Genomic DNA, 23,996 nt, shown 5'->3' with positions numbered 1-23,996 from the left:
TCTGAGTTTGGTGGTGAAAACTACGCGTATTTAGATATAAATCTGTATGCGTCGGTTTTCTGTACACAGAATGTCCGAGACGTCCATCTGATTTTCGCTCCACCAACACATCTAAGAAGGGTAGCTCTCCATCCCTCTCCACCTCCACTGTAAATCTTATGTTCTGATGTATACCATTCAAATGACCAACAAACTGCTGCAGTGCCTCATTGCCATGTGGCCAGATTAAAAATGTATCGTCAACATACCTGAAGAAGCAGGATGGACGTAAGGGAGCACTGTTCAACGCTCGTTCTTCGAAATCCTCCGTGAAGAAGTTAGCAATGGCTGGCGACAGTGGCAAACCCGTGACTGTTCCGTCAGTCATTTCGTAATATTTTCCACCGTACAAAAAATAGGTGGTCGTCAAAGTGTGTCGAAATAAATTCAGTATTTCAGGAGAGAAATGAGCAGCCAACAGTTTTAGTGTATCTTCCACCGGAACCTTTGCAAACAAAGAGACCACATCTAGGCTGACCGTGATGTCATTTGGACCTATCCTCATCTGCTTTATAATGTCAGCAAACATTTTTGAGTTATTAATATGATGGCTACAGTGGCCGACTATAGGTGCTAATAATTTGGTTAAGTATTTTGCCAACCGATATGTAGGAGACCCAATAGCACTAACAATAGGTCTCAACGGAACCCCATCCTTATGGACTTTCGGTAGACCATATAACCTGGGTGGCCTCGGTGTTCTTGGTCGTAGACTCTCGACTAGTTCTTCTGGGAGGCCAGAGTTCTTCAGTAGCTCCCCTGTCTTCCTACTAAGTGCTGCTGTGGGATCCCGTTTAAGAATACGGTATGTGGCATCTTCCAATAATATGGCCACTTTCTTATGATAATCGGTAGCATGGCTCGAGGAGCATTGTAGTGAATTTAGGCTGATGTCTCGGCGACCAAATTTGCCCCGTGTAAATCCAGTGGAAACCGTCTGGGTCACTACCGGGTGCCACCACTGTGTACACAGATTGTCAGCCCATTATTTATGTGAATTATTTGACCTGTGCGTAGACATCTAATGCCACGTACCTCCACAAACCTACAGAGAAACTGTCGGATCCCCGATACGTGGAATCGGTGACATATTCTGTTCCGAAGACGGACAAACGAACTATTAAGCAGGTAGTCATAGTGCTTGGGCTCATCGGTCTATGTGACACGTGTATACACAACTTCTACATCTACATCTACATATATAGTACGCTAGCCACCAAGTGGTGTGTCGTGGAGGGCACAATTCGCGCTTAAGTCATATTTCCCCCCTCTGTTCCACTCGCGGATCGCACGAGGGAAAAACGTCTGTCTGAATGCCTCAGTACCAGCTCTTATTTCCTTTATCTTTGAATAACGATCATTACGTGATTTGAAAGTTGGTAGTAATAATATATGCTCTACATCCTCGGCAAAGATTGGATTTCAGAATTTAGTGAGCAGCCCCTTCTGTTTAGCGCGTCGTCTACCTACAAGTGTGTCCCACTTCCAACTTTCTATGAGATTTGTAATGCTCCCGCGACGGCTAAATGTACCGGTCACGAATCTTGCCACTCTTCTTTGGACCTTCTCAATCTCTTGAATCAGACCCAACTGGTCAGGGTCCCATACAGACGAACAATACTCTAAGACTGGACGAACTAACGTATTGTAAGCTATTTCCTTTGTTGAAGAACTGCATCACTTCAGGATTCTACCAATAAACCGCAATCTAGAGTTCACCTTACCCGTTACTTGTGTAATCTGATCATTCCATTTGAGATCATTTCGAATAGTCACACCCAGATACTTGACTGATGTTACCGCTTCCAAAGACTGATCATTTATTTTGTACTTGTACATTAATGGGGATTTTCGCCTTGTTATATGCAGTAGGTTACACTTACTAATATTGAGAGATAACTGCCAGTCATTACACCACACATTTATTTTCTGCAAATCCTCATTGATTTGTTCACAACTTTCGTGTGATTTATTTATTTATTTGAGATACATATTCCATACATACATATGGCGTGATTACGCTTGGGTGTGGAATGAGTCAAAGCAGATACAATATAGATATCATACAATACAAAACATACTACACATGGTAGATGAATGATTCAGAATTGGTACAATACAATAATATAATCAAGATAATAAACAATACAGATAACAAGGACAAAGAATTCATTTAAAGAGTAGAAACATTTTTCCAATAGAAATTCCTTTAGCTTTTTTTGAATAGCATTTTATTTTCTTTAAGACACTTTATATTACTCGGGAGTGCGTTAAAGATTTTAGTACTTGTGCACTTTACCCCTTTTTGCACCAGAGAGAGATTTTTCCCTTCACAGTGCATATCACCTTTCCGCCTTGTGTTATAATGATGGTATGCCTCATTTGTTTCATATTCAGAGGAATTGTGAAGAGTGAAAGTCATGAGTGAGAGGAGATATTGTGAGGTAGTGGATAATACACCTAACTGTTTAAAGAGATCTCGACATGAGGTTCTTGGAGGGACACTACAAATAATTCGTTTTTTTTTTTTTTTTTTTTTTTTTTTTTTTTGTTTTTGAAAGTGGTAAGTTGCCCCAAAAGATTATTCCATAGCACATCACTGAATGAAAATAGCCAAAATACGCAGACTTTGATATGTTGATGTCTCCAATTTTGGAGATTATTCGGATGGCAAATGTTGCTGAGCTTTTTTAGTGTTTGCTGTATGTGGAATTCCCAGTTGAGCCCGTTTCTATGTGAACGCCTAGGAACTTTGTGCACTGAACACTCTACAACTGTTGGCTCTCGTGTGCAGTGTTAATCTCTTCTGGGCTTATGTAACTGGACTGGAACTGCGTGAAATTTGTTTTGCTGAGGTTTATTGCTAGAGAATTTGCCGTGAACCAGTTCAGAGCATTTGCAAGTGCTTGGTTGGCATTTAACTCTACGTCAGTGGAGGTTTTGCTGGCTGTCACTATACTTGTGTCATCGGCAAACATTGTGATGTTGCTAGCACTATTTGAGGACAGGGGTAAGTCATTAATATATATAATAAATAGGAGGGGACCAAGGACTGACCCTTGTGGAACTCCATGATGTACTGTTCCCCAGTCAGACTCTACCTCTCCTACTTGTAGGTTGTTAACACTTAATACTATTTTTTGTTGTCTGTCTTCTAGATATGATTTGAGCCAGTTACCCATTTGTCTACGGATTCCATATTGGGCTGCTTTTCCTAAAAGTATCGTGTGATCGACGCAGACGAAAGCCTTAGTCAGGTCACAGAATATGCCAACGGGTAATTTTTTCTTGTCAAGGCATTCTAAAACATTATTTGTAAGTGCGTAAATTGCTTCAGTTATAGATATTCCTGATCTGAAACCAAATTGTTATTTACTAATTAGTGCAAATTTTTCAAGGTGACTGACAATCCTGACGTATATTAATTTTTCAAAGACTTTAGAAAATGCTGTTACAAGAGAGATAGGACAATAGTTGCAAACATCTGTGGGATCACCTTTTTTGTAGAGGGGCTTCACAGTAACATACTTCATTCTGTCAGGGAAGATACCTTGATTTAGAGAGGAATTGAATATATGAGCTAGAACTTTAGAGTGTTGATTACAGCTGGCTTTTAGCAGTTTGCTGGAAATATTGTCTACACCCGACGAGTTTTTACTTTTTAGAGACACTATGGTTTTTTTTTTTACTTCTTGCACGGTTATGGGGGCCATACCTATCATGTCTATAGAGTTAGGGAAAAGTACTTTCAGAGTTTTTATTGCCTTTTCTGAAGAGTCTTTGCATTTGCAACAACAGTTAAAAAGTGCTCATTAAAGATTTTTGCTACAATATCTTGATTTTGGACTAGCTTACCTTCATTGTTAAGAGCAATATTTTGGGTCTTGTTGGGGTAATTTGCACCAGTCTCATTTCGTCTCACTTCCCATATTGTTTTGGTTCTATTAGTGGAGTTTTTAATTTTTGAGCACAGGTACATACTTCTTGGTTTCAGAATGACTTTGCTCAATATTTTACAGTATTTTTTATAGTTATTTAAAAGGTTAGGATCATCTGATTCTTTTGAGGCAATGTACAACTCTCTCTTTCTTTTGCAAGAAATCCTAATTCCAGTGGTAATCCAAGGCTTGCTGGTCGATTTTTTAGTATGGGTTTTATATATTCTTTTTGGGAAGGTACTTTCAAATATTAGAGCCACTTCATTACTGAAAAGGTTGTATTTGGAATTGGCATTTTCTACATTATATACTGGACTCCAGTCTACGTTTTGGAGACGTGATTTAAAGATCTCAATAGTTTCATCAGTAGATTTCCTAGTAATTTTCCAGTTAGGACCACTATTAATCTCACAAATACTTGAATTGTTAATGGTGAGTCTTTGTCCATCATGGTCAGAGAGACCACTCAGAACTTGCCTGATAGCCATATCATCAATCTTGGTTATGTCAATAAATACATTATCAATTAATGATTTTGTTCGTGAAGTTATTCTGGTAGGAAAATTTACAACAGAAGCAAGATTGTATGAGGACATTAAGTTCTCAAGATCTACTCTGTCTCTGGAGTTCGTTAGGAAATTTGCATCGAAGTCTCCAACAATTATGACATCTCTACTGAGTTTAAATATGTGTATTAAGAGTGCATCTAACTGTTTCAAAAAAATGCTAAAGTTACCTGAAGGTGCCCTGTATAAAGCCACTACTGCTATATAAGAGTTATTTAAAGCCAGCTCTATGGCACACGCTTCAAACTGTTGATCTATGCAAAAATTCAGCACATTAATTACACTACATGTGATGCTGTTTCTGACATAGATCGCTACTCCACCTTTTTCTATAAATTTCCTATAGTAAAATGTTGCTAAGCAGTAATTATCTACAGCAAGTTTCTTCAATATCTGACATAACATGGTGCTCACTAAAGCACGGAACATGGGCACAATCTATATCTCGTGGCTCCTGGATATTAATTAAGAGTTCATTAATCTTGTTGCTAAGGCTACATATGTTTTGATGGTAAATAGTCAGATTTTGATTTCCAGAACCACTTATACATTTATCCCTGAAAAAGAAATATCAGTTGACAGAGTGGGTTTCATATTTTTCACTATCCATTTATTCAAGTTGGTCTGTTTGCATGTACTGGGAGCCTGGGAAGAATCTGCTTTACCTGGTGTTTTCAGCAGCCATCTGTTCAATGTCGTCGGTCTATACCCATTCCTGCAGTCTTCGTGTGTTGTGGAGCACTCATTCTTCGAATGTGTGTGTTTTGAGTATACGTTGTTCCTAGCATTTATGACGATTTCACAATTAATGGACGCTAAGTTACTTTTTATGTGCCGATTGAGGTGAAGGCTGTGGGTGGTGTAAAGATATCTACTACAATTTTGCACGTTAACCATTTGTACATTTGCATAACGGTTGCAAATTTCTGCATATTGACTGTTTGTATATGCTACTGCCCTGTTTACACACGAGAATTGAGGCAAGTCATACCTGTGTGGAATATCGAGAACAATCACGTTTGAGTCATTTAGATGGTTTAGAGCAGATTTTAGGGCAGTAACAGCATGCAAACCATCGTTGTGTGCGACGTCATTTGCACCACCACAGATTACAATGAAGTCTTTCTTCATTGTCTTTTGAGAGATATTGTTTACAGTTGAAAGCACTTGGTCAAGACGAACGCCAGGTTTAATAAAACCTGAAGCATTTACTTCACTGTTTACGCTTTTTATTTCGTGTGCAAGGCCTCTAAGATGACTATCACCCATACTACTTTCCTGTAGACTACAGCATCATCGGCAAACAGTCTAAGGCCGCTGTCAATACCATCAACCAGATCGTTTACGTAAAGCATAAAAAGCAGTGGACCTATTACGCTGCACAGGGTCACACCTGAAGTTAGGCTTCTTTCTGTTGAAGTCACCCCATTCAGGACGACATACTGCTCCCTGTCTGTTAGAAAACTTTCTATCCAACCACATATGTCATCGGATAGACCGTAAGCGCACACTTCTTGTAGCAAGCGACAGTGTGGAACTGAGTCGAACGTCTTTCGAAAGTTGAGAAATATGTCAGCAACCTGGGAGCCGGTATCTAGAGCCTGTTGTATATCGTGCACAAAGAGAGCCAGCTGTGTCTTGCACGACCGCTGTTTCCTAAAACTGTGCTGGTTCCTGCAGATGAGCTTCTCAGAGTCTAGAAAGGTCATTATGTCTGAACACAAAATTTCTTCCACGATTCTACAACAAACCGATGTCAGTGAAATTGGCCGGTAATTATGTGCATCCAATTTTCTCCCCTTTCTATAGATTGCCGTGACCTGGGCCTTCTTCCAGTCCCGTGGAACTTCTGTTCCAATGATCTCTGATAGATGACGGATAAGAATGGTGCTATATCTGTAGCATAGTCAACTTAAAATCTTACGGGGATACCGTCTGGGCCAGATGCCTTCCTGGTGTCTAAGGATCTTAACTGTTTTACAATCCCAGTGTAGTGGTTAATAAAAAGGAAAAAGAGATCAAAAGAAAAGAAATGGTTGAAAATGTGGGAAGAAATGGCGAATAAAAAGGGGGTTTTAAAATTGTTAATGACCGTGAAAAAGGGAAAGAATGAAATGCAAATCGGACTTCGTATTACAGAAAAGCTATCGGACTTAGAGATTCGGAAAAGCTATTGTTGGGGTGGTCCTTGTGGCGTTCCTGAGCAAAAGTCAAACCAATTTCCAGTACAAAAATTATTTGAAAGAGAACAGAGAATAACAAAATGTGATTAACAGGGGGAAATGGCGTAGATAAGAGTTCATCCTTTACCATGTTAACACGTCTTCTCTCGTGCAGCGTCCAGGTCTCGTTCTCCAAAAATCTCCTGCTTCATTTTTGCACGAAAAGTCGTAGCTGCTCCGAAATCTTGCAATAAATTTCATTCGCCAGGAATTACTAATGTATACAAATTAAAACTGTCTTGATATTGAATGCAATGTATTTTACGTTGCTGCTTCCATCCTCCAAATTTCATATGAACTTCCACAATACGTCTGCACATCAATAAGTTTTTTCGTCTTAATCTGACCAAGACTAGCTAATAAGTAAGATAAGCTTCCGCTCTCAGGAGACAAGAGTGGGTAGAAAACAAAAGGAGTTACAATTTTTGTACCTTCATTTTCTTATATATTTTCTCTGCTGTCTAGCGCTCATACAGCTGCGACGGTATAATTTATATCTGAGGGAACGAGTGTAGCGCGGCGAAAATCAAAGTCCTGCTACACCAGTTACACTAAACACTATGTCAGCCATCTTTTCGTTTGTTTGATAATTGAAAGGGGGAATGGTGGTGCAGTCCTCTATCGTAAATGAGTTTTTTGAAAGCTAGGTTTAGAATTTCGGCCTCAAGACATAAGTAAAAATCTGTCTCGATTTGAGTCAAACTTGGTATACGTGTTACTTATTACTAGGAAATAAATACTGTGTCGGTAAGAGCCTGATTTTGGGGTGGGGGTGATGGACAGAGAAGCATGGGGGAGGAGGAGATGGAGAGACAGAGAGGGGAAGGAGAAGATAGTTACAGAGAGGATGAGGAGGAAATAAACATAGACAGGAGGAAGGACAAGATGGACAGAGGGGGGAAGAAGAAAATGGACTAACATAAGATTAGTATAAGTACATACCTGTGAATTGCAAGTAGATTATAAAAGTCTGTCTCGGTCACATGTTATGTTATTATAATTAACTTCTGGTTTCAGCATTGCAACCATCATCAGATTGAGATGTTTCTCAGTCCTCTCATAGAACTGAGACAAAATGAAATTTTTTATTGTTTGTGGAAATGTGTTAAGTTCAAACTACAATGATCTTAAATTCTCAATGTACCTCTCTTGAACTGCCATACAGCTCTACTGTGTGGTTCTTCCAGCAGGTGATTTATTCTCTGCTGAAATTGTATCTGTGCTGAAAATCTGTTATCCGTTTCTGTGAATTTCCACTAAATTAATAGAAAACACTTCATCTCACGTGTCAATTACAGTACATCAACACATCATACAATGTTCGTATACAATACGAGTTACGATATTACGCTTGCTCGGTACGACTCACAAGGGGAAGGCCTCAGACACGGCCAACCGATTCGGCTCAAATTTGGCAGGTTGCTTGTGTACAACCTAAAACAAAGGACTCTAAGATATTGTGGGTCAACACCCTCACAATTTTGAGAAAATCACCTCTAAAGGTTATGACAAGCAGTTGACTCAAAATTGGAGTGATCGATAGATAATTGTAAATAGAGCATTTTTCATAATCAGGTATGGGGTCCGCAAATGCAAACTTTTTCAGAAATCGAGGAAAGAAACTTTTACAACTGCCACTTCTGTACCCACATGTTAAACGCTTTTCGCCGATAGCGTAACGGCCAACGTAACTGGCTGGGAATGCGAAAAACCGTGTTCGAATCTCGAAGAAATCTAGCGGATGTTATTCTTTTCGTTTGTTTGTTTCCATATCTCAATTTATAGGGATAGGAGGATTAATAAGGTAAGTAAATCAATAAGGAATGACACTAATAAGGTAGGCAAATAAATTTCTCAAACCTCTTGGGATAGTAAACAACTAAAATGTTACTCCAGGTCACTTTACAGTCTCTCTTCCAGTCACTGTTACATTCCTCACTTTTCTTCGAACAACTAGACGGATGGTAAATGTCATATAAACATTCGAAACAAATATACTCACGGCACCGAGAACATCTAACGAATGCAATCTTTCGACAGCTGCACTGTTCCTTCCGAAGAGTTGGCGGAAAACAAACTCGGTTTACATTTAAAAATATGTATTTTTCAGGAATTAATTTGGATGCGTACCACGCATACGATATCGTTGCCTGAAAAATCGGTTAGTTATTGCATCCGTGCGATTGTGCAATTCCCAGCCAGTTACCTCGGCCTGTGTTCGGTCGTTGCAGACGTCACGTGACATCCGCTCGAGTTCGTTCGTCGATAGTTCCACTCAGTTTTTTATTACAGAGGCCAACCGGCTCTCTGACCGAACACACTGACCTACCGTGCCGGCCCGTCGCGCTATCGATGCTGTCGGCAAAAAACGTTTACCGTGTGGGTACAGAAGCTGCAGCTGTAAAAGTTTCTTACCTCGATTTCAGGAAAAGTGTGCGTTTTCGAACCCCATACCCGATGACGAAAAATGCTCTATTTACAATTATCTATCGATCCCGCCAATTTCGGGTCAACTGCTCGTCATAACCTTTAGGGACGATTTTCTCAAAAACGTGGGGGTGTTGACCCAAAATATCTTAGATTCCTTCGTTTTAGGTAGTACACAAGCGACCTGCCAAATTTGAGCCGTGTCTGAGGCCTTCCCCTTGTCAGTTGACAGTTGAGCCGCTTCTCTTTTTTCTGAGATGTAAGACTCGGTGTCAATACACTTGTTACTCTGTGGTGTGTGGCACGTATTCAAGCTGGGCAGTCGTGCTAACCAGCAGGAACTGCCAATAGTGATACAGTTGCTATCGTTGTCCCGCCTTGCAGAAACACTTTGGGTGGTGATAATCATTTGTCATCACTTTAAAAGAGTGATATGTTACACCACAAGGTCTAAAAATTTAAGTAGCGACACATAGGCACGCTGTCAGTACTAGCGTAATCTCGTGGAGCATCGTATCACCTTTGGAAAAGTGACGTGTTATGCAGTGTCTACAGCTGACGAATGGCGATTGCCGCAGTGAAAGTATTTTTTGATGCTAATCAGTTTAGATGTTACATACAGTACGGAAGTTTGTTATTGTTTGTGCACATACAGTGGCTAGTAGGGACACGGTGTGTCTTCGAGGTGGGACAGCGACAGCAGTTTTACTACCCGTTGTATTACCTGCTGATGTGACAGTTTCTCTTTGCTGTGATGTCCTGCCTCAGAGAAGCAGCACGTGACAACGAAAAAGAGGTCTGCCACAACAGAGGTACTCACTTCGTGGAGAATGAGGGAAGTTTCCATTACCTATCAGATTCATGCAGAACTGTCATTATATCGTACAGGAGGCATGTAATGTAACCGGAGACGCGATGTAAGAAGGAGTCAGAAGTGCGCTTTACTAATTCGAAAGTTGATTGTAGCTCGGAGTCTCCGACACAGGGGCGGCTATAGAGGTGAAGAAGTCCACATCGAGAACAACTACACTGGTCGTACGAACAGTATTTCGAGAGGCGAGAGTTCAAAATTTAAGAGTAGCAGCGCTCGCAATCTGAATGTACACACAATTTCACACTCAATAACACTGCACTCTACCTGAGCTGCCTGACTGCGTGAGTACATGTTGTTGTTGTTGTTGTTGTTGTTGTTGTTGTTGTTGTTTTAGTTTTTAAATCTGATGATGGCTACAAAGCTGAAACTGGTACTCAATTGTAATGAAGTAACATGTGACAAAAAATTACACATTCACACTCTAATCCCATACAGAGGGGGTCAAAACGGCCTCATTTGCAGAATTAATTACAATTTTCAATTTTAATCCGTGTTAGTACTTACATAAAATTTGATTCCATGGTACGCCTTCAGGAATTAACACATTCTCAGGACCAGGATTTTATTGTCTCATCAGCGATTTGACATTATACGCAAGTAATAAAATTAGGACAGATTTGTAGTGGTTAAATCCTAAGTTAATATTACTGTACAGCCAGAAGTAAGAGTTTATCACATTACTCTCCAAAGAAGTGTCTACCATAATTTAAAAATTCTGTAAAGAAATAATAGCATTTTTACAATGGGGTGGTACGTAATTTTCTTTCCGACAAATCTATTTTCCCCTTTTAATTTTTTATGGATGTTCATAGCTATGTACAGTGCAGTGTGGGCATAGTATTTTAATGTATGACAAGGAAAATGAAATTTTTTATTTTTCTGCTATCAGAAAAGTTAGCTGGAGCTGTGAGATCAGCAGATCAAAGCAAAGGGACGCAATGGTCAAAGGCAATTTGCATTCAGCCACTGATTTTATTCAGCTATATGTAAAGCACACCCCTGAATTTATCTGGCAATCATTTAATAATGTCTTGTGATTACTCTGAGCAACCACTAATTACTTAAGATCTGGGCACTGTCACCGAACTGTGAATCAGGTGTTATCGTGTCTGTCAGATACGGGCCCCACAAAACTGATAACGGTGTAAAATTGCTACGAGTATCGAATGACGACAACTTTGTGAGCCAATTTTATTCCGAAATCGTTACACTGTGTCTCTCAGAGGTGTAAGCGATGCAGTAGAGAGATAGCGGACCACAGTCAAAATGACCATTGCTCTATTGTTCGATGAGAAAGGTACTGAATTCATTTAACAAGTTAATTTTCACAAATTTTGCTACTTTACTCAAACACCAGAGCAAGCGCATTAGTAGGTTGTGCCGAGAAATAGTCATTAAGAAAAAAATTCAATACATTGCGCATTTTCCGAGTTAATTAGCTTCGAAGTTAGCCATTCAGGCTGTCGCTCGTGCAAATTCGAGCAGCCTGCCAGAGACAGTGTCACCAAATGTTTTCTTCATTTGGTTTCCTAAAACTGAGCAAGAAACTGACACAAAAATTGGACACGGGATGTCAGTAAGGATCGAACACGAGCCGAAGGCCGAACAGTCTCGTGACTTGTCATCTGACCTGTGAGAACAACTGACACTAATTGCATCTGGTGAATCACTCATTCTTGCACGTGCAGTGGGCTGATTGGCTAACTTTGATGCTAATTAACACTGAAACGGTGCAACATATTGAATTTTTTATCGACAACTATTTCTCAGCACAACCTACTCTGTAGCCCCCTTACAAGATTTTCAGTCTGTTTCTGGCTGCTAAAACTAATAAAACACTATCCCAGAACCCAGGACCATCTGCTGCGTAGAGGCAACACAAATTCCATTTTCAATATTGACCGAATTTAGAAATTTTTAAGTGCTGTCATAAGCTACTCATTAATAGTTATAATCCTACGTTAGAGGTTTAATACAGTAAGATAAGCATTACAGTTAGAAAATGTGCACGTCTCTCGAGACAACGTAACAAATGGAATGCAAATACCCACTTTCATTCGTCCAGTATTTGAGAATGAGAGCACCGAGCAGCTTCCGACAAACTTTACACGTAATTTCACAGCTTTACAAAGCTTTTTCTCACTGCTACACACAGCGAAATAAAGGAACGCAAAAAGTTTATTGCTTAATACAATTTTGCTGCTCGTGCAGCCAAAGCTCAGAATCAGGTTTGACACCTTAATTTATTACTTCTTTACTACTAATTCTATTTGCAACACAATTTTTCAGACTGTATTCACATATACTTTTGAATGTACACGGGAAACTAAATTATATCATTGAATGACACACAGTATAAGTGGTACAACACCCTAAACATTTAGATACTTGAAAAACTAGATTCTACTTAAACTGGCACATGGAAAAACTTCAACACCCGGCATTACATTTAATTCTATCGCTTCTTTACTACTAACTCTATTCACAACACACCCTGCACATAATAACTACATACATCACTGAATGTACCTGCAAAATTACTTCATTGTACAACACACAGTTCATACACACTGAAGATCTAGAGAAACTGGTATACCTGTCTAATATCGTGTAGGGCCCCCGTGAGCACGCACAAGTGCCGCAACACGACACGGTGTGGACTGGACTGATGACTGGAGCAGTGCTGGAGGGAATTGACACCGTGAATCCTGCAGGGCTGTCCAAAAATCCATAATAGTATGAGGGCTGGAGATCTCTTCTGAACAGCACATTGCAATTCATCCCAGACATGCTCAATAATGTTCACGTGGAGGGAGTCTCGTGGCCAGCAGAAGTGTTTAAACTCAGAAGAGTGTTCCTGGAGCCACTCTGTAATAATTCTGGACGTGTGGGGTGTCACAAGTCCATCAAAATGCACAACGGACACGAACGGATGCAGGTGATCAGACGGGATGCTGACGTACGTGTCACCTGTTAAAATGAGACTCGTCCGACTGAGCGACACGTTTCCAGTCGTCGACAGTCCAATATCGATGTCGGCAAGCCCAGCCGAGGCGTAAAGCTTCGTGTCGTGCAGTCGTCCAGGGTACACGAATGGGCCTCCGGCTCCGAAAGCCCGTACCGACGACGTTTTGTCGAACGGTTCACACGCTGACACTTGTCGATGGCCCGGCATCGAAATCTGCAGCAATTTGTGGAAGGGTTGCACTTCTGCCACGTGAACAATTGTCTTCAGTCACCGTCGGTCCCGTACTCGGAGGATCTTTTTCGGCCACAGCAATTTCGGAGATTTGATATTTTACCACATTCCTGATATTCACGGTACACTCGTGAAATGATCGTACAGGAGAATCCCCACTTTACTGCTACCTCGGAGATGCTGCATCCCGTCGCTCCTGCGCCGACTGTAACACCGGGTTCGAACTCGGTTAAATTTTGATAACCTGCCATTGTAGCAGCAGTAACCGATCTGACAACTACACCAGACATTTGTCGTCTTATAAAGGCGTTGCCGACCACAGTGCCATGTTCTGCCTGTCTACATACCTCTGTATTTGAGTACGCATCCCTATACCAGTTGTTTTGGCACTTCAGTGTGTGACGTTACGAACACTGCGGTGCACGGAAAACGGTCTTTTGCTTAAAGTGGCGTGCAGATTACTCGGAGTGTATTCACCTGGCATTTTAAAATGACAGTACTTAGCGACTTGCAATAAACTTCAAGCAAAATTTCAAATCTTTTCTCACTCACATCCACAAAGGAAAACATTTAACACACTAACTCATTTGTAAAGTAATCAAATGTTTGAAGCTGTTTTATGCATGGCAGTTTGATGTTTTCACAAACTGGGGGTTTTCCGGTTTTAATCCTTCCATATATTTACATTTACTAACTGTTTGTATTTACACATTACAGTTAATAATTAATTGTAGGAAACGTGCCTTCTTTACGATAAGTGGCAATCTCTCATTTACAATTAAATATGTTCAAAGCGACACAAAGTATGTCCACTCAGAATGATACAGAAAAGAGGAGGCGGCCAATTTTTCTGATAAGAGCTTCGTTCCTCACTTTTTCTAAAACATTTGAAATTACAAATGTCTACAATTTGTTTCAGTCACAGACTGATTTCTCCAATATCATTGATCTGAGTATGCAGTTCGTATAGCCTTTTCTGCACAGTATTTAATTTCTACACATTTCATAACTTAAAATATGTATTATGATATATAGAACACACATACACACGAGATAAAACGCTTTCAAATAATTCACTCACAAAAAGAAATGAAATACCTTAAGTAATGCTTCTCTACCCTACATCACTGTTACAAGTGTTAGAGACTGTTTCCGACCATCCTGTAAATATTCGTGTCCCTAAATAGTGACCAGCATGCTTCTCTTGACTCAGTGTTACACATGTTTCTGGTAATGTGTTTTTGTAGTAATGCCATTCTATTTGTTCTACTCGCATTCCGTCAGAAGATAATTCCGTACCTTATAACAGACTCTAAGCAGCTGTGCTTAAAAAATTTTCTCGTGCCAGTACTGTCACTGCGAAAGCGAGGCTGTTTAAACTGTTGCCGGCTAGTTTTTCTGCATCTACGTACATCTCTGCAAATCACAGCACAGGGCACTTCCAACTGTACCACATTTTTGGGGTTCCTCCTCATTCCATCTGCATATGGAGTGGAGGAAGAACGACTGTCTAAATTCCTGTGAGTAAGCTGTGATCAGTCTAACTTTTTCTTGACGTTCACTACGTAGTGACACGTAGAAGGCTGAAGTATAAAAGATGTGTTCAAAAGAAGAAAGTGATCCTGTCCACTGGCAGTACACTGTTCTCAGCCTCTCTTCCATTTTTGGAAAGCCTGCTGGAACACACTTTTTGGGATGGCATGCTAGTCTCTTCTCACATTGACAGGAATTACCATTACGGCTGGAGACGACATCCTTTCGAAGCAGTTTTAAGTTTGCGAAACAGAAAATATCTGCTGGGGCGAGGTCTAGAGGATAGGGTGGATGGGTTGCAGTGAGAGGCTGTCATTTTTCATATTGCTGCAGACGAGGGGCGACGCGTGAGCCAGCGCATTGTCCCAGTGCAGCGCACTACTCCAGTTTTCCCTCAATTCTAGCCTCTTCCTGCATACTGCATCCCTCAGTTGTGCTAACATTCTGTGGTTGACTTTATTGTTTTCCGTATAACCGGGTAGTATAGCTGACTACCATTAGAAAGCACAACTATCATCATCTTGGTCTTTGACTTACTAATGCGAACTTTGTTTTATATGAGGAAAGCCTGTGCCCACCCACTGTGATGACTTAAAACAGAGCAAGCTGGAAACTCCCATCTGCTCTTATTGCACCCCTATTACTAATCATTTCCTTTTTACTCTTGTTTAACTTTTCATTCAAGTATCTACAAAGCACAATCTCCACAAAAAGTACTTGAACTTATCAAAACTTGAATCACACTTTGCCTCGCGGAAATTTATAATTCAGGCTTTTCTTTTCAGTGTGCTGATTCTGTTGGTGCAATTAATTTTGCTGAAAGTCTAATTTTGCTGAAAATCGTGTTAATTATAAGTTATTAACAGCTATAAGCTGTTCCATAGTATGAGACAGGGAATTTTGAGCTAATCGCTTGAGTTAGGTATGTTGACACCATTCATTATAAAGACCGACATCCGGACTGTATAGTAACATACTTTGATTTCCCTAAAACAAATTATATTAAGAAATAAAGTTAGGTATGTTGACACATTTCTTCAGAAAGACTACCACCCACACTTTATAATAATATACAATGATTTCTCTGAAACCAATTGTGTTAAGACGTACTTGCAATCAAAGTTAAAATTCATCCAAAATTACTTTTGTCATTTGTACCATTATACCTGCTAGGTTCCAGCTTTTTTACCACCTTACTTTTGTTGCTCTTTTTTCTGAATATGATGACATCTTTCACTAATTGATTAATCCATAAATTAATAATTTGCTGAAATTTGCACGAGTGGTTATAAATAAAAAATAGTGCCTGTGCTCATCAATAGGTTATTCACAATATGAATGTATAGAGTAGTTCACGATCTGTTCATTTTATTAGCCCTTTACATATGTTGTAAACCAGATGACTATAATAACACGAAGCCCATCTGAATTAGCAAAATCTAACTGAGGCATTTTTCAAAACATTATGTACTTTATGAAATCAGAGTGTGTTGATATGCCACTCTTTATATAGCACCTCACGCCCCAAAGTAGTAAGTGCTGGGTGAAGTAATGAACAAGCAACATTCTGTCGGTATCTGTAATAATGTTATAAAGTCCACAATTGGCATGCAGTCATGTAACATCAGATACCAAAGTCTGGGGTCAGCATTGTAATGGTAACATCTGTGTAAAGAGTCCACAGCCAGTAATGACGCAACTAACGCCTCCACCAGTGTCTGCTTTGTATGTACCAAAATCTTAACATCATTATTTTGTATGTTGTATATTTGCAAAGTTCTTTGGTCAAAGTTCAGTTCATGCTCGATCATCGATCGTAGAGTATTTCAAAGTTTTGTTGTGTTAATTTCTCTGTGCCAACTAAATATATTTATCTCTTTTATTATCTGTCATTGTACAACTTCCTGTGTCCACTGATTGTATAATTCAGTACCAACTCTACAATGTCCATCTGTCAGATTACGAGTAAAAGTGTGCTGGGATTGTACCTGGCACTGTCATCTTGTGTGCTGGGACTGTGAAGGTGACTATCTGTAAATAATCTTCTTTGTGATCCCTAAAACTGGTCTTCACACAGTTTATAGTGACAGTGAATGCTGAAAGGTAACATTAATTAAAAGCTGTGCGACAAACATTACTGCACGCCTTCCCGTTACCCCAGTTTTACAGCGATTTGACGAAAATTCTTCAGCGAGCCTCGGAGGTAAGAATAACAATTTGCAGGTAGGCCGTCTCACAGACTGCACCTTAATTTAAACATCATAGCCACGATCCTTTGTATCACCTTCTTTATGATGTTCTGAAGGAAGTTTTCATTGCCATTTCCAGTGCAACACAGTCTCTGGCCGATTTCAACACTTTAGTTTCGATCGTCAGTCAATAAATGTGGCAAGACTTTTGAACTAACACGATGCATCCCAATATTGTCACACAAAATTTGTAGCACGATCCTACACTGACGCCCACTTCGTGAGCACCTTCTCGAACAGTTAAACGATAATTTCCAGGAATCACAGCGAGAACTTTCTTGACATTGTCTTCGTATGTCGATGTGAACGGTCGTCCGGGCCTGGGACCCTCACGACTGACATTCTGCCATGTTCAAAACATTTAAACTGCATGTAACACTCTGTGTGACTTGTACAGTTCTCTCTGTACACTTGACTGAGCATCCGAAATGGCTCTAAGTTTTGCTAAGTTTTTAGCAAAATTTCACATACATGTATTGTTATTCAAGCTCATTCATTGTCAGTAAACCAACAAACAGCTTGTGCACATGCCCACTTCAATATCTGTAGCTCGTAAATTAACGGTCACAGCAAAATGAGGCTAAAGGCATTTCGTTATCCAAACACAACATAGCTGCGCTCAGTAACCACAGTGTGCACTCACTGCCAGTTCGTGCACTATTTCAAAAGTTCGGCCTTTTCTCGAACGTGTTTCTTATTCCTACATTCTTCTTCTTGCATTACGGCCTCTGTAGGACAACGGGTAGCCCCTTCGTGGATTGCATTTTCCTCTTCTTCTCCCAGAATCTCTTCATTCTTTCTCTTCTTCTCTCCTGCTCTTCTTCCGAGATCTTCAGTTTCCGTTTCTCCTGTCGGCTGCACTGGTGACACTCTAATCTTTTCCTGTATTCATCTCTGTCATTGATCTGTGGCACACAGGTCAGTGTATATTTGTTCCTCCAGTTTTCCTTTCCTTCGACCTCGATCCCCAGTTCCGACCGGTCCTTCTGACGTTCGACAACCCACTCGGTTCCTGTCTTTCCCCTTGTCCTCCCTGTCGTTTCCCACACTCTCTTCGCCATTCTTTCTGTACTCATCCTAACTATATATCCAGAAAACCCTGCCCTTTTGAGTCTGATTTCCCCGGATATTGTTCTCTTGTTCCGGTACAATTCTTCCCTAGGTCTTCGCATCAATCTCTCTTAGCATTTTTCTCTCTTCTTTCTCTAGTTGTTCTGCCCCATTTCTTACTAGTGTCTTTGTCTCAGCACCATATAATACTGCATTCCTCACCGTTGCCTTGTAGTGGCTTATCTTTGCGTCTGTGGATATATTCTTTTTATTGTATATCTCTCTTGTCTTGCAGAAGGCTGACCTCATCGCCTTTATCCTCTCTGTTATTCCCTCCTTGCTCCTGTTCCTTCCTGTTATAAATTCTCCCAGATATTTAAATTTGTCCACCATTTGCACAGTTCCTCCGGTGTTTCCCAGTCTGCAGTGATATTTAATGTCTTTGTCTTGTCCTACATTCTACATATATTACCTGTTTTTGAAACTTTGTAAGTAGGCTTTCACAGGATAGTTGGCATCTTCCTTCAAGTGTCTGCCAGTTCAGATTTTTCAACATTTGCATCGAATTCTCCTACAAGTGAAAGAGACAGGTGACCTTTTGTGCTGCCCTTCTTTGTATACATTCAGTACCCCCTGTTAGTCCTGTGTGGCACGAGTCCAATACACTCGGTAGGGTGACAAGCGATTTGTAAGCTGTCTCCTTTTGTAGACAGACTGCATTTTCCTAGTATCCTGGTGACAGAGCAAAGTTTGTCATCTGCCTTACCTATGATTGAACCTTAGTGATTATTCTGTTTCATATCCCAGCAAATTGTTATACTTACAAGGGAACTCCCCATTGCAGCAACCACCTCGCCCCCTCCCCCACCCCCGTGCCTTTGAATTTAGTTAAAGTGGCTCTGTGGGTAGCCTGTCAAGAACTGAACAAACATCAGTCATGAAAACAGGAAGAAAGTGTATGAACTGTGAAAAAGAACCAAAATAGATACAGTGAATAGTGTAAGTTGAAGATGTGTGACATCAAGCAAATTGGAAGTGCCATAGCACCACAGTTGTGGTCGGTTTTGGATTTCAAACCAGAAAATCCTTGTTCAAATCTCCCTCGTGCCCCTCCCTTTTCTTTTCTTTTTTTTTTTTTCCTCCACAAAAATTATGAATTGACCAGTCAGTCATTGACGTGTCTGTTAGCTGTATTCAGATTTGTGTCTGTGTCGTTGTGTAATGTCTGTCTGCAACAGGTAAGTGCTTGGAAGGGACCTATAATAAAAGACGATACATCACAACTACTCTATTATCAGCAAGAAGAAAGTGGCTCTCAAATGGAAACTGCAAACATTTGATGACAAGGCAACAAGTCAACCAAATCCTCCACCGTAAAATAAGTCTGCTGTGTCATAGACGACACTGTGTTTTATCAACACACCTAACTTGTATGCCTGATTAGGCGTGTGTATGGATGTGAATGTTGGTGAAAACTAGTTTGTTGCATAAGGTGCAACAGATGAACTCGACAGTTTCACCATCACACAGTTTTCCCTGTGCTCTATCAAAACAGATGTTTTCAACATTTTTGAAGCTTTGACTCTTCAGTGCCTTTGTTGTAACATAGTTCATACCCGTTTATTTGTTTTTGATTTCCGTGAGAGATCTGTGCGGCATCTTGCCTGCTCTCACTATTTGTCACATTCACTTGTGACTGTAATATAATCTCACCACATGACTCATATTCTGTAACCAATGTATAGTACGACAATTGCCAGGACTACAGGAGAACAGACGCTTCAGTGACTGGATGGACAGTTCATAATTTTGGGAAAAAAAGGGGGCATGAAGGAGGTTTGAACACAGATATCCTACTTTGCAGAAAAACACTGTGACCACACAACTGTGATTCTTGCAGTTCGCTCAATGTTGTGCTGCTTGAGCTCGGATGTTCACTGTTTATATTTTGCTTCTTGTTTCCGATCAGTACACCTTCTTCCTGTTTTAATCCTTGCTCTGTGTTCAGTTTGTGACAGGGTATCCACTGGGCCATTTTACCATGAAAGCTGAGAGGGGTGCGATGGGCGTTTCCCTTGTCAGATATTTGTATAGATTCACCAATTCTCATTGCGATTTATTGCTATTTTAATTTTAGTTACAGCCTACTAAATTTGTTTGTTTTGCACGATGCCTACATTTCTGTACATTTAAGGCAAGTTGCCAGTCTTGCATCACTTTGAAATCTTACAAAGATATTATTGAATATTTCTGCAGATTTTTTTCATGCAGTGCTGTGTTATAGGCAACTACATCATTTGCAGAAAGTCTGATGTCTCTATTACTAGTATCTACTAAATCATTAATATACAACACGAACAGCAAGGGTCCCAATACATTTCCCTGTGGCATGCCTCAAATTACTTCTACTTGTGTAGATGACTCTCCATCCGAAATAATGTGCCGTGTCCTCGCACCGTGAAATCCACAATTCGGTGATTAAATTTTGTTTGGTCTCCATATAATCAAACTTTTGTTAATAAAACGTACCGAGTCTAATATATTTTGAAAGGCGAGAAACACTGTATGCAATTAATTGCCTCAACCCAGTGCTTCCGGGATGTCGTGTGAGAAAAGCAGTGGTCAGGCTCGGCTTGACCGATGTTTTTGGAATACGTGCCGGTTGGCACGGATGTGGTCATTCTGATCCAGATACCTAACTATATTGGAATTCAGAATACTTTGTATGTACTAGTATTGTACATCAGATGGACGTCAGTGAGATCGAACAGCTGGTTTGTGCACACTTATGTTACTCTTCCTGCACAAAGGTGTGACCTGTGCTTTTTTCCAATCACAGTTTATTGTTGAAGGGATTGTGGTATATACAAAGGGTGTTCAAAATGTTTTGCGCATTCATCTCTAATTTTTTTATTTTTTGCAGGAGGAGAATGAAATTTTTTGTGAGCATACTCGGAACAATTAGCTATACATTGAGCCTACTCAATGTAGCCTCCATCAGCTGTGACGCATCTGGTCCGGCGTTCTTTCCGTGGTGTAAATGCACTTTCGTAAAATTCTTATGACTGACTTTAACACCGTCACTTGACACAGGAAATAAGGTCTTTCTCACTATCAAATGTTTTACCGCGCAGGTGGTCCTTCAGACGAACGAAGAGGTAAAAATCGGACGGAGCCAAGTCCGGACTGTAGGGAGGATGAGGAACAATTTTCCAACCCATTTTCCCAATTTTCTTCTGCGTCATAAGGGCCGTATGGGGTTTGGCGTTGTCACAGTGTAGTCTGACGAGCTGGCCCTGAAGCTACGGTCTGTCAGTCTCGACAGCATGCCGCAGCTCGTCCGACGGTGAACACTGACGGTCCCATTTAATTGTGGAGCCAGGTTCCAAAAAGTCAATGAAAATGACACCACACTGATCCCAGAAGGAGGCGGCCATCACCTTTCAGTCTGCTGTTCGTGGAAGTCTCGGTTTTTTCTTCCGAGGGAATCCAGATAGACCACTCCGTCGACTGAGTTTTGCTCTCGGGTTTGGACAAAAACAACCGTGTTTAATCCTGGGTAATGAAGCTGTGAAAACACTGTTTTCACTCTTCAGTAAAGGTCTCTGTGAGGCCCTCGCACACATTCTTCCTCGTCATTTTCATTTCTCTTGTCAATAGTCGAGGTATCTGAGCACAGATTTTTCTGTACCCTAGTGACTGTACCAGTAATACCACACTACCCAATGACAAACGAGTCATTTCAGCAAACTGCAATCGACGGTCTACCGCATCGTGGATTGTCCGGTAGAGAGAAACCACCTTCTTTAAACCTCTGCAACCACCAGTGGATACTGCCGCGATCCTCTGTGTCCTCCCCGTAAACGGGGAGCAATTCCTCTGAATCGATGTGGCGGAGTCATCGCCGGTCGTTAAGGGGAACTCTGTCACCGACAGTTGTCGTAACTTGACATCTACTTCGTGCCGTTATAGCTCACCTGTAAATGAAAGAAAATACTTTTATATAGCGACTTATAGCTAAATGTTCCGAGTATGTTCACAAAAAAATTCATTCTCCTCCTGCAAAAAATAAAAAAATTAGAGACGACTGTGCAAAAAGCAAAGTTTCCATCCTGTAGACGTGGCTAGATAGTTCCCGAGTGAGCGATACATCACTGTGGAATGGGCATATCATTTCCCTAAATGATAAGATGTTCAGAAAGTTATTGGTAAAATTTAGCCTGTTCATAATTCATTCCGATTTTGACCAAATGTAATAAAATATAATACTGTTACAGGTGAAAGCTGGAGCAGACTTCATCGTCTCACAGGTCGTGTTTGATGCGCCTACATTTCTTCGGTTTGTCGAGGACTGCAGGCACATCGGGATAACAGTACCCATTCTGGCGGGTGTACCGATTGTAACGGTAAGTGGACACAGGCACATTGTGTGGGCTCGCTTCCAGAATAATTGTAAACCTCAATTTATCACTTACGATATAAACGTGAAGAAGTTGTTAGAAAGTACTGGACCAGATTGGTGACTGGATTCAGCAATTCCTCTTAACAGGATTAAATTCCTCTGAACAGGATTAAATTGATCGACGTAAGGATAGGCACACACGAACAATTTTTCGATCGACTGACTTTACTCGGCCAATAAAGAGTATCGAGGTATCTCGCAAATTGGTCGATAACTCTGCGTGACCAATTTATTAATCGGACGACGGTTGACATAAATGTGGACTTTGAAATGGTTGCCAGTGTTTGCTCTGTGTAGAAGAAACTACAGCTAGAATTTTGGGTCCAATACAAGTAAAAGGACAATTTGGTAGGTCGTACGAAGGATTGAGATCACACCCTGAAAAAGTTCGGAAGTACGCCGGAGTGTCTGTCGACAATGTCGATATGTTACTCGCAATTATTTCACCTCCTTAAATATCAGAATGTCGTTCGTAACAGTATTTCAGGTACTGAAAGTATTTCGGTTGGCATAAGAAAAACACTTTTAACAAGTGAAACATTCAGTGCAGTTTACAAAGTTAGGTTTCATTTACTTGAAATTAAAGACAGAAGTTGACAAAGTCAAACCCTCATTGTCACCTTCTGTTTCTGCTAAATATATCTCAACTGAAAGCTCTTTCGAAACGGCAACTGACTACCGAGACCCACATACGTCGCTCGGTGTCAGCAGTTGCTCGCAGTACTTTCATTTTTGCTTCCAGTTTTTCTGCGGTACTGAGTCTTTGAAATGAAGACGACACAAAATGTGTCTTCATCGACAGCTTCTTTGCTTTTGCTCTAGCATTTGTTATTTTCCTGGGCACTGATAGCTGTGTGCTTTTCTCGTGTCTTCTGCCCCTCTGCTGTCCGCACTGTATTGCGATAATGGTACGGTGTGAGTGTTGCGATGGGTCAGTGCCGGTGCTGATGCGTCGCCACACGAGGCAGTTCTGAGGTGCCCCTGGTCTCCCTGTTTCCAGCTCCCACCCCCCTCCTGCTCTTTCCTTTTCCTGCTGCCCTGACATCCTTTCCCCTCTTTGTTTACACGTTATCCCTTCCCCTTGACTGGATTGTGCTGTTTGTGTTGTTTCTCCCTCGATTTCTGCTGTATTTGATCACGGGACCGATAAAAAATGCCGTGTGACTAGGGCCTCCTATCGAGTAGACCGTTCGCCCGGTGCGAGTCTTTCGAGTTGACGCCACTTTGGCGACTTGCGTGTCAATGTGCGTGAAATGGTGACGGTAAGGACAACACGACACCCGGTCCGTGAGCGGAGAAAATCTCTGACCCAGTCAGGAATCGAACCCGAGCCGTTAGGCACGACATTCCGTCGCGCTGGCCACTCGGCTACCGGGGATGAATGTGGGACTGTTGATCTCACTGTTTGGTCACTAGATAGAAGGAAGTCTCTTTCGA

The 23,996-nt window shown here is 40.9% G+C and overlaps 1 protein-coding gene across 1 annotated transcript in view; it reads left to right on the top strand.

Moving 5' to 3' along the window:
• LOC126108404 (methylenetetrahydrofolate reductase) overlaps positions 1–23,996 on the top strand; it is a 98,216-nt gene that overhangs the window by 60,219 nt on the left and 14,001 nt on the right. The window contains exon 5 of the mRNA XM_049913613.1: positions 22,375–22,503. Within this exon, the coding sequence (XP_049769570.1) occupies positions 22,375–22,503 (129 nt within the window). The remainder of the gene's footprint in view (positions 1–22,374; positions 22,504–23,996) is intronic.

This window comes from Schistocerca cancellata, chromosome 11 (genome assembly GCF_023864275.1).
Source record: "Schistocerca cancellata isolate TAMUIC-IGC-003103 chromosome 11, iqSchCanc2.1, whole genome shotgun sequence".
NCBI classification, from domain to species: domain Eukaryota; kingdom Metazoa; phylum Arthropoda; class Insecta; order Orthoptera; family Acrididae; genus Schistocerca; species Schistocerca cancellata.
This window is presented reverse-complemented; position numbering and strand designations above follow the sequence as displayed.